The 12439-nt window shown below is 39.3% G+C and overlaps 1 protein-coding gene across 2 annotated transcripts in view; it reads left to right on the forward strand.

Annotated features, from left to right (window-relative positions):
* Positions 1-12439, forward strand: part of RANBP3L (RAN binding protein 3 like) — a 45085-nt gene that overhangs the window by 9645 nt on the left and 23001 nt on the right. For both annotated transcript variants that reach the window (XM_077763432.1, XM_077763433.1), the window contains exon 2: positions 12309-12367. In XM_077763432.1, coding sequence (XP_077619558.1) covers positions 12309-12367 — 59 coding nt within the window. The remainder of the gene's footprint in view (positions 1-12308; positions 12368-12439) is intronic.

The following is a 12439-nucleotide window of genomic DNA, read 5'->3' on the forward strand; positions in this document are numbered from 1 at the left end:
GCCTGTAAATGGATAGGCAAACTGTGGTATGTCCATAGATTGGAATACTACCCAGTAGTAGAAAGGAATAGTTATTGATACACATAACCACATAGACGAATCTGAAGTTGTATGACATTTGGGGGATGAAGATAAGTGGCTGGCTCTATGGGATGGAGGACCAAGAGCTTGGCACACATGTAGCTCATACAGCAGTATGCTGCTGCACATGGGCTAGAAAGCTCTGGCAATAGCATACATTCTGACCTTTATGCTTTGTGATGGAAGGCCCTCTACTGAGGATGCTGTAGACACCTCAGATGGTAAATTCTGCTAGGCAACTATAAGATCTCCTTCCAAACCAAGATTCTGTGATTTGCCCCTAATTCTTTCATTCATTTTAATGTTGTCTCCTCAACTATGTTGTACAAGTTCTTTGGGAGCAGTAAACTGGATTTATGCCAGGAACCACACGCAGTGCAACATGTCACCTATAAACAAATCCTATTTTGTCATATGTCATCCTAGCCCAAAAACTCCAGAGCCTGTGCTATACCCCATGTTTCCTTTCTCTCATGGGGCCTCGTCTAAGTACCTGCAAAGGATCTGAGTGATGGCAGGCCCTTGAAGTCAGTGGTTCAGTTTTAAATGTGTTGTTATTGAAGTCACCAGCTAATTTGTATGGAAACTGCTCACCACATCCAAATGTCTCCACAAAGGGGTATTTGACTCTAAAACAACAGGTAAGAAAATTCAACAGTAGGGATGCCTGGGTTGCTCACTTGGAAGTCAGAGCATCTGACTTCGGTTCAGGTCCTAATCTCACAGCTTGTGGATTCGGGCCCCATGTCAGGCTCTATGATGACAACTCAGAGCCTGGAGCTGCTTTGGATTCTGTGTCTCCCTCTCTCTCTGCCCCTCCCCTGCTCTTGCATGTGTGTGTGTGTGTGTGTGTGTGTGTGTGTGTGTGCATGCACACACGCACAGGCACGCACGCGCTCCCTCTCTCAAAAATAAACATTAAAATTAAAAAAAGAAAGGAAGTAAGGTAGCATCAGTGCAAACACATCAGCCTAGAGCAGGTGGCCTGCTTACTGGGCTAGCAATTTTCACTTAAATTTAAATAATTGCATGGTCTATGTTTCTTAAACTGCACAAAGTGTGAAAGATTGCAATATAGCACTTTCAGAACTGAGCCAATATGGCCTCGGAGAGATGATTTAGATTTTCACAAAATAAATAAGAAGTATCAAAAACTCCAAATTAAATAGAGGCTAAAGAATGGTCATTATTATAATTCACTTTTTTGTTTAAACTGAGGACTCTATTCAAAGTGCTGGCACAAGTATTACATTAAATCATTAACGTGACTTGAAATTTTAACCTTTAGGCCAGGTGAGTTTCACACCTGAGTTGCTTTTTAATGAAATCTATTGGTAAAGCTAGCATAATATCCAAAAGGCAGGATTCAAAATGCAGTAAATACTCATATTCAGTAAGAAGCTGCATTCCTTCTACCCAATGATCAGATATCTCACCCTGTATGGATGGCCAATAACTAAGCCATAGGAGGTCCTAGGAATGAGATCTAGACTACTGACAAGAGATGGTAGTCGGAAGATATCTTTTGATACTAAAGCAACATTGAAGAGCATGAAACATGCATTTGAGAATTGAGTCAGAAGGAGGCAGAGGCTAACCTGTAACTGATGAAACGGAAACTGACCTATATACTCGAACAGGAGAGAGAAAAGATTTTTGTAAGTGGCCTGTATCACTGCAGAATGGGCTTCAGGTCCTAAAAGAACCCAAGGCTAACAGGACACAAATTCCTTTCCCTCAGGAGATGCAGAGAAACTACCAGGCCTCCAGACACTACAGCTTAGTAACTGGATTGTCCCTCTCAAGTAGCAATCTGTAATGACTGTTTTCAATAATTGGCTCCAAATCCTTCCTTGTTCTGATAAAAAGAAGTAATTCATAACCAGGAGGTATGTTACCATCTGGAGAGAAAAGAGTAAAGCAGGGAGACTTGATGGAAATGGACCATTTTGGTCTAGGGCTGTCTGTGTTAAACTTTAGTTGTCTCGCAGAGAAATGAAGTTACAGATAAGGATTTGTGTGTATGTGTGTTTTTATAAATTGAGTGTGGGTAGGACATATTCCAGAGCTACGATTACGAGGGTCTGTTTGTTCAACAAGACTAACTTTGTCATAAGGAACTTCATGTATGAAGTATGGATCCAAGTATGGATTAGTTTTGGTATTATTTTCCATTTTTCTTTCTGAAAATTGAATAAGCTAAAATTAAGTAGTAGAGGTGATTGTTTCGATAGCAGGATAAAGCAAGGTAGATTCTGAGGAACTTGTAAAAAATCTCTAGCTACAAATGTAAAGATAAAAAACCATAAAAATTTAGAAAACAAATCTTCAAAACACACCATAACAGATGTGCCAGATATTTTTCTAACTTTGTACACACTTCTCACATTTTAAGGTTTAAATTCACAATATTGTTATTGTCTTTTACCTTGCTTATAGCAGGCAATTAATGTTTATTTAGTAAATCAATACTTTTTTTCCCCAAAAGTTCATTCAAGTGATTAATATTCCTAAATCACTGAGTGTTAGAGCTTTAAATTCCCCATAGTGCAATGGATCTTCACATACGAGAAAACTGAAAACAGAGGAGAGAAGTGACTTACTCAAAGTTAATAGTGCAAAGAGCTAGTACTATACTTCTACATCTGTTTGAGAATTTTATGATGTAATGGCCAGCAGAATAAAAAGTATCTAAAATGCACTAAAAAATTAAGATGAAATAAACTTGAGTTGTACCTTATTTACAAATACCCATAGAAAGGGTATTTACTTGTGTAATAATCTTAGTATTAAGCATGTAGAGAAAATGAGGAGTATATGAAGGAGGGGAGGGAGAAACAGGAAGAGGGAAGAAGGGAAACGTGTGGAGAGGCAAGGAACCAGGCAGTAGAGAGAAATACGCAACCAGCTGAGAGCAAAGAATGGAGAAGAAGGCAAATGAAAAAAAGCTGATTTTAAAAAATAGGTCCAAAATGTACTACATACAAATGCCAGCCTATTATTCAGCCTTCTAAAGGAATGAGATCCGTGCTGTAGCATGTATGAACCTTGAAGATATTATGCTAAGTGAAGTAAGTCAGATACAAAAAGACACAGGTTCCAGGATTCTGCTTCTCCAAGGTTTCCTAGGGCAGGTGGATCCACAGAGTCAGAAAGTAGAGTGTGGTGACAGGGGCTCTGGGGAGAGTGACATGGGTAGTTAGTGCTTTGTGGATACAGAGTTTCAGTTTGGGACGATGAAAAGGTTCTCAAGTTGGACGGTGGTGATAGTTACACGCCAGTGTGAATATACGTAATGTCACTGAATCGTACATTTTATTTATTTTTTTTTNAGTCGGACGCTTAACCGACTAAGCCACCCAGGCGCCCCTGAATCGTACATTTTAAATGGTTAAAATGGTAACATGTTATATACATTTTTCCAGAATAAAAAAAGCACTTAAAAGAAATCACTTGATTACAGGATCTCCTCTAACCCTTTCATCTTGAGTGTCACGGTAATTCAATGATCAAGGAAAGATAATGAATAGATTGAAGGGCTTGTTCTCCGTTTTCTTGAGAATTCTTCAAGTCATATACATTTGAAAAGTGAAAGTTTCTCTTATAGTTTTTTGTGTTTTTTTGGTTTTGGTTTTGGTTTTAGTATAATGAACAAAATGTTTCTGGTAAGGCTAACAAATTGCTACCTGGCCTTGACTTCTACCAAGCTAGCTCTAAATCAATGCACTAAGGTATCTGCAGCCAGCATTGCTGTATTCCTGCTCATTTCTGTGCCCGAGGGCCAGCAGAGCATTTCAGTGACGATGAATGGCAGCCTGCTGGCTTCTGCGAGTTCCCAACAAGAGAATGAGGTCTGGGCCTTCTGGGCTTGTGAGCGCCTTGGGTGGGCGGTTCTGCTCCTTTCTTCTGGCCTAGGCCTACAACATCTTGTTCTCAGCGGAACAACATCCATTTAGTCCTGTGGAAACAAGAAAACAAGGAGCCTTTTTCTCCTACTGCGCAAAGGCTCAGGACAAAGAGGAATAAGTTTAAGGAAAAGAGATTTGGAATCAGAAGAAGCTGCAATCAAACTTCTCCATCCGGCCTGTGTCCTTGGAATCTATGAAGGAATTTAAAAATAGTGTGCTTCTTTGCTGAAGAGGAAGAGCTTAAATTTATCTGAATTCAAAGTATGAAGCTCTGCTTCAGCCATATTGATTTATTAATAGCCTATGTGAAGAGTGACTTCTTACTAATATGGTATTTTGTGTCAAAATCACCTCTTTAATTTTAGCAGTACAGAAACATTAGAGAATTACTTAAAGAGATACCGTTTTAAACCTGAGCATGTGCCTGGTCAATGTTAATCCTCAGCATGTCATAAAACCTAGACTATATTTCTGTTCCCCTTCCCTCAGCAAAACGGAGAGACCCATTTCTAACATATGGAAGCAGTTTCACACTGCAAGTTATTCTGAGGGGAAAATATGTGATTCATAAATGCTGTCAAATGAAATATGTATTTCCAAATGGTACCAAGTTGACCAAGCACATCCTACGACAAATTCCCCATCTTCATTACCCCATGGGCATAAATGAAGGAAGAGTTTAGAGAAGGGCAAACAGTCCCTTTTGGCATTCTCCATCCAGAAGTCCCGTGTTTGTTGCTGGTAAACACATTCCAGTAATCAAAGATTGTGAGTAACCTTATCACAACATAGTTTTATTTATAAACAAAATAGCACCTTCAAATTATGTAGAAGTGGGTATGCTCTGTCAAAAGTAATACATTCGTTTGAGTTATTTTGGTCAGTGGCTGACTATATATATATTGACATGGAGATTTTCGACGGCAAGGCTCACCATGCCATTTGCTTGCCGACATTCTTGAACAAACCTCTTTAGTCAGAATACGAAGAGAAAATGGTGAGACTAAGTGGAGCATCTTACAGTGTTTACAGAAGGCAAAACCAAAGTGCAGCTAGACTGACACGGTCTGCAATCACATCGCAACGAGGCTTTTACAAACCATGGAAGCGGGAGAGCTCTCAGAGCCCAGGCGTATCACAACTTCAGGAGAGGAAGCTGTCAACTAGTCATTTAACTCACAATGGAAGCCAGGAGGGACCCTTTCTTACAGGAAAAGCTCTCCTGTGCTTTAGTGCCTAAATATTAGCTGTCTGGTCTTGGGCATATCCTGTGATTTTAGAGACTTTCTTTTCTCATGAGCACAAGGGTCTAATAACTTACCTTTTGAGAATCATATAATGCAGTAAGAGCGCAGCAACTTACTTACAACTTACTTACCTTGCAACTCTGTGAAGTATGTTTTATTGTCTCCATCTTACAGACAAGGAAACCTGGGCTCAGAAGCATCAAATGGCTTGCCCTGGCTAATTGTTAGCAAATTCAGGAGATGGAATTTGAATCCAGGCCTCTTTTCCACCCAAGCTTGGATTTTTTAAAACCATGCATTCCAAACCCTAGTAGCCATTCATTGAGTCACCAAAAACTAATATATTTATATCAGTTTTATAATAGGTAAAGTATTAGGTAAGTTTTCAAATTATCCCAGTGCATAAAAGAAGCATCGTGGGAAATCACCAAGATCTAACTTTTTATACTACTTCTTAAGGTCATATTAAGTTAAACAAAGGGCAAAAAGATTAGTCACAACATGCATAAGCATATCATGTGGTAGTTACTGTCTTTAAGAATGAAAAAAGAAGTAACTCAAAGAGTTCTGTTTTGACACTGGAATAATAATAAAATTTAATAGAGTATGCTATGATATCTATTGAAAAGGTCACCGATTACCCCCAAATATAAAGCACACTACACATGATGACCATATCTTCTTGGGATCAATTACAGAACACTCTCAAAATTATAAAGCCATTTTTTCCCTCACTATTGTGTTTTGACTGACAGAGTGATTTTGCCAGATGTTCTATACCACATGATTTAATTAAAATTATTTGTTTTTTTAATCTGTGAGCCTCTCTATTTACACAGACATTGGCAAAGTAAATGACTTTGAAAAACGAGAATTTTTCTTCCATTGAATTACTGCTGCTATAAATCTCCAGATTCTAAAATGCAAGTGAAATTAATTCACTGGCTATCGGCCACTACCACACATAACTGGATTATAAGTTAAGCGGCACAGCTTAGAGGTGAGGCTGGGTGAGTGCATTCAACATGGAATTCTCAGGGCTTGGCCCTATCTCCAGAAGGGGAGCAAGGTCTATGTTTGACACAGCCTCTGAGCCTTTTTGCTACTTGCTCACATCAGAGACTGTTATTATCTCTATGCCTTGATTTTCCAAAATTGGTCTGTGTGTAGATCTAGACCAACATACAAACCAAGGGAGGAAAGACTCTAGACTCTTTAGAACTTACAATGAACAGATGCCTTGAAGATTATCCGTATGAGAAGCAGATGAGTTCGGAAATGGATGGATTGGGCAAACTCAGGGGATGATGGTTGTGTTCAGTGGGTTGAGAGTCTTCTCATCTTCTCCGATTTCCTATTCTGAAATGATTCCCATTCTGAAGATGAGTCATTTCTTTATCAGTGTGGTATTGACAAGAAGAGGAGCAGCTTTCTTTTTCTATTCTAATGCCGATTTTTTGCCTCTAGTGTGTGCTTCTCATAATGAATCAAAACTAGAAATGCTAGATTTCTTAGAGTTGGCAGTTTAATAATTTCATTTTCAACAAGAACTTAAAGCAGCTCAAACAAGTTAGAAGTTAATTGAAAGAGTGTTTTCCCCTTCTACTTCATATACTATATTTATTATTTCCCTTCTACTTCATACACTGTATTTATTATATAGTACACAGAATTGGTTATTACTTCAGCAGCAATGACCCAGGGCTGGAATCCTGCCAGCAGGATCCATTCATCTTGTGTCTCAAGTTGAGCTAGCGCTTTGTGAATCAGCCTGGAAACTTCCTGTGTAAACTGCCTCTGTTCTCCTCTGGGGTCCTGGTTATTTTACTTCAACTCAGTACAAAGCATCTCATAAAACAGAACCAAGAGTGTTCCATCACAGTTAAAAGTGTCACTCTGTGGTCCTACCAAGCCCTCTGTAAAGACATAGTTTTTCATATGATGGTGGGTAATTTGTTGTTTTTTTCATTCTTTTTGCATTTTTATTGAGCTCCTCTGTGCATGGCTAGAAATAAGTACAGAATATCTCATGCTAGTGCTTCCCTCATAAATTGGCACAGATTTCTATTTCTTCCGGGCTTGCCAACTGCCCTTATTAGAATTATCTTGCGGGGCACCTGGGTGGCTCAGTTGGTTAGACCTCTAACATTGGCTCAGGTCATGATCTCACGGTTCATGTGTTCGAGCCCCGTGTCCAGCTCTGTGCTAACAGCCTGGAGCCTGCTTTGGTTTCTGTCTCCCTTTCTCTCTGCTCCTCCCGTGCTTATTCTCTGTCTCCCCTTCTCTCTCTCAAAAATAAACATTTAAAAAAATAAAACTGTCTTGGAATATTTTAATATAATGTTGAGATTTTGTTTTTTCTTTTTACAAAACTCAAGATTATGATTCAGACCCTCTGTGTCTCTTCTTCTGGGGTTCTATACAGAGAGTAAGGTCATTTACTATGATTTGCCTGTTTGTAATGTGGAAGATCTCATTTTTAGAGTTGAAACTTCAGAGGTTTCACATTTTTGTTGAGGAATCTTAGCCCTATGGTGATATTTTTGATGTAGTTTATGCTTCCAGCCTAATTTTTTGCCTCACAGAAATGAACATTTTAATTAACATTTAATAATCTCAAGCAGAGACATTTTCCAAATACATTTTTTCAGGGAAAAAAAGGTCAGATTTCAGACATATCAAAACAGCAAACAAACTTTTGCATCTGAGAGGAAATCATTAATTGCTTCAAGCAAAATATCTGAATGACTGATTTCAACATCAGTGTCAATATTTTAATATCCTTACTATGGGGATTTCTTTTGAAATCTTGAGAATAGCCCTTAACTTCATCTTACACTGAATCATAACAAGCATAGTATGTGGTTTGAGTAGTAATCCTTTTCTTATTAATTGTCCCGTTACTCAGAACATCTGGAGGGTGAGTCACTGACTCCAGGAGTCTCCATTGCCATCTTCCTAAATTTGGTATCAGGTGACAGAAGCCTGGAGGTGCTCTAATAAGACTCCCTCTTAACTATATATGTACATCACCTGGGGATCATGTCAACTACAGATGCTCATTCTGTAGGTATGGGGTGGGGCCTGAGAGTTTGCATTTCTAACAAGCACCCAGTAATGCTCCTGGTCTATCTGGACCATACTTTCAGCACCAACAATTTCTAAGCCTCTGTGTGGACCACAGCCTGATTTCAGAAACTTCCTGATATTAAAAGAAGAAGAAAGATAGGAGCTCAATGAGGAGAAATTAAGAAGAAACCTAGGGATAAGAATAAGGTAGTGAAAGGAAAAAGAAAGACTTTTGAGGAACAGTGAGGCATTTCCCCCAGACTAACAAGAGTCACAGGGTACCCGCATGTAACATACGACTGGAAAGGAAGGCTATTATTGAATATCTCCTGTACAACCTGTGGTCACATATATTGCTATATGTTTATGTATGTATGTACAGATAGATAATAGAAAAATAGAAACTGGCATGTACTATAAATATCTGGATATATATAGAGATGTATGCAAATAAAGAAAATAGATAGATGATAGGTGGTTCTGCTTTGTTCCCAATGGGCTTGGGGAGGAAGCTGTACAAGATGCTCCCATATGCATACATTGCTTCAATCCTCATGACAAGTTTTTAAAAACATATACACAGAGAGATAGACATAAAACTGAGGCTTGGAGTAATTTAAAAAAATACCACAATAGGAGTATTCGACTTCAGAGCTCCCAAATCCATGCTTTGATCAGGCAAAGAGCCAGATGCAAGTAAAAGAGAGTGGAGAGGACAGGGGCATAAAGAACAGTATTGGAGCCTGGGCTAAGACTGTGCACAAGAAGAAGAAATTAAAGAAGAGGATGTGGCGGACATGTGGATAGGCCCAGAAAGAAAGGGAGAGGAAAATGCAGGACCTGCCAGGGCTGCAGTCCAAGTGGATAATTCCAGTCCTGGTAGCAATTAAGAGGTGACCCATTTGGCAGCGCCTGCCCCTCAGCGGGGAGGGGTTGTTGCAATTCTCTTTGCTGCCAAGTCTGTTTCCACAACCTTTCTGGCCCGGGCTGGGGCAGCCTGGTTCTGTCCAGCATGGAGGACTCAGTGTTCACCTCTCCTCAGTTCCCATCATACCAAGAGGCGGTCTGTGGGACTCTGTGTGGGAGAGGCTGTGCAGCAGAAACTTGGGTCCCTAAGGGCACTGGTCACTGCCCGCCCTGGGATTCTGAGTCAGGGGTGCTCCATGCTCAGTGTCTTCTTCCTCTTCTGGATCTGCTTTTGACTCCACAGATCCTTTCAAACCTCCTTCTCTGAGATGATTCATTGAGAAAATCCTCTGGTTACTTTCCTCGATGAACCACATGGCAATAAAGGGTAGGGACAAGGCCTTATGACCCACGTAAAATTGAGGGAGGGGGAATTATGGTACATATTAGAATAGGAGAAAAAATTTATATTTACTCACCTTCAGTTTCATCTTGTACCACCGGTCCTCTCTCTCTTCTTGCCTTGCAAGGTGTCTTGTACATGGTCAATCCTCAATACATGTATTTTTTTTTAAATGGGTTGATTAGCGAATACATTAGAAAGAAGAAAAGCATAAACTTAAACTTATAATAAAAATCATAAGAACCTTGCTTTTATTTTGAAATTTTTGTACTGGGTCAAGTAAGAAAACTGTTGTGGACCCAATGGCTGGATAAATGCTTACTTTTGGCTTTGGCTTTGGAGCCAAAAGAGCTGCTTGGGAGAGTGGGACAGAACCCAGGTGGAAGAGGAGGTATGGAGATTATCTGCTTTCTGACTAATGTGCTGGACAGTGTCAGGGAGAAAGGGTGGCTATTCGGAGGCTAATAAACCTTCAATCACGCAATGTATCCCTACGTCTGAGCACAGTGCCTGGCATAGAAAGGATACCCACTTTTAATGAACAAAAGTGACATTCTTACTTTGTCATATGTTCTCCAAACTGCAAGTAACCCTTTGTGATGCCCTCCTTAATGCTGCATTGAAGGTTGCTCTTGCCTGTGCTTCGCTGAATGTTTCGATCAAGGGAAAGTCAACATGTTATTTGTCTAGCCCTCGTCAGGCTATTTTAGGCATAACCATCCTAAGTGTGGTTTAGAAGAGGCTGATTTATAATTCTGTTTCACAAGTATTCCCCTACACGTTCACAAAGCCTGTTTTTTTTTTTTCAAAGTCACTGGAGTTCTCATTTCTTAAATCTAATGTAATTGCTGAAGAGGAGCTTGTTTGAGAAGGAATAAAGAATTGAACTATAGTTTAATATGGATGGGACTGCCAGTATGTTCTTGAGTTATTTTCTGCTGGGGTTCACTTGGCTCCAAGGACAAATGGTAAAAAACTTGCATGAAAAAGCGAGCAGCTTATCTCAGTGGACCACAAGAAGTCCCCCCAGGTCATGGGGCCCCAGGAGCTTGGCAAGAGCAGTCTGGCAGAGTTTTCTCTTATGGGATTTGATTATGGGAAACTGGAGAGCTCCTTTCTGGCATATAACAAAATGTAATTGTCTGGCAGTTCCTTGAAACTTCTCAGTGAGAGTTTTATGTAATCAGCCCAGGGATGGCAAATTACCTTGGCTTGTATACCAGGACAATATATTGGTAATGGCTATTGGAAACCTATAATGAGAAAAATTCTGAGATCATATTTGGGCTCATTAAGAAAGTGTTGTCATTTTTACTTCAATTTAAAAAAGAAAGAAAGTGTTGTCTTAAATTGGCAATGTTAGCTAAGAGTTTTGGAATGGGGATTGGTGGCATGCCACATATTTAATATCCTTTCTTTAAAGCTTTTTTTTTGTCTTGTAAAAATCTAAGCAATTATATCTAAAAATCCATTTCATTGTCACGTACACTCTGTGAGGTAATCTTCATTTTGTTTTCAGATGAAGAACCTAAAGGTACAAACATATTATTTCCCCAGGTATTCTACACATGCCTACCTAACTCCAGAGCCCAACCTCTTAACAAACATGTCATTTTCCCTGAGAATTCTGGAGTGCCGTTTAAAGCTGTTATTCCTCAGCCCTTGAGTAAATGAGTGTCTCTCCATCGTCTTACCTAAAATAGGAAAATATAAAAGATTAATAAGGTCAATGGGGCTGAACACAAAATACCTACTTTACAACACTGTTTAAGGCTGATTCTTAGGGGCACCTTGGGTAGCTCAGTTGATTGAGCATCTGACTCTTGATTTTGCTCAGACATGATCTTGCTGTTTATGAGTTTCAGCCCCACATTGTGCTAACTGACAGTATAGAGCCTGTTTGGGATTCTCTATCTCTCTCCCTCTGCCCCTCCCCGGTTCTCTCTCTCTCTCTCTCTAAAAATATAGAAACATTTTTTTTTTTAAAGACTGATTCTTAGCCTAAAAATTAACGGGCGCCTGGGTGGTTCAGTCGGTTAAGCGTCGGACTTCAGCTCAGGTCATGATCTCAAGATTCGTGGGTTCAAGCCTCACGTCAGGCTCTGTGCTGACAGCTAGCTCAGAGCCTGGAGCCTGTTTCAGATTCTGTGTCTCCCTCTCTCTCTGATCCTCCCCTGCTCACACTGTCTCTGTCTCTCAGAAATAAATTAAAAACATTTTTAAAAAAACCTTTTTAAATTAAAACATGGCATAGTATATGCTACTCTCATCAAGGAAATATGAAATATTTCTGGATCATTATAAGGATCTACCTGAGATCCAACCCAAGTAGAACTATTCTTAGATAAGATTTTTCGCCCCTTGCTGTTCTTCATTCTAAAAGTAAATGTGTTAATCATTATGTCCTAATGATATTCTAAATGTAGGTAATTATACTTTGTTTTCATTAAAAGTGTGTTCTTTTAATGGGATGATATCACTACTCATGGAAACGCATTATCACTTTCCCCAAGTATTTATATCTGTAATTAACTGAAAATCATTTGCAAATATGCAAGTTTGAGGGTCCATATAAACACAGTTTGGATTTTACCCAAAGGCAGGGAAAAACAAAAAATCTTCAAATACTCTTAATTGGTGTTAGGAATTGTCAGAATATAATTTGCCTTTTTGCCTGTTCTTTTCCTTTTACAGAAAAATCTGTCATTGCTCAGCCAATATTTGTTTTCACAAAGAGAGAACAAACTTTTAAGGTAAGACCAAGCTACTTTTCTTTGTTTGATTTTTACTTTGACCAAGAAAATTATCTTCAAAGAAGCTGGCGA

This window comes from Crocuta crocuta, unplaced genomic scaffold (assembly GCF_008692635.1).
Source record: "Crocuta crocuta isolate KB4526 unplaced genomic scaffold, BGI_CrCroc_1.0 scaffold4, whole genome shotgun sequence".
Taxonomy (NCBI): domain Eukaryota; kingdom Metazoa; phylum Chordata; class Mammalia; order Carnivora; family Hyaenidae; genus Crocuta; species Crocuta crocuta.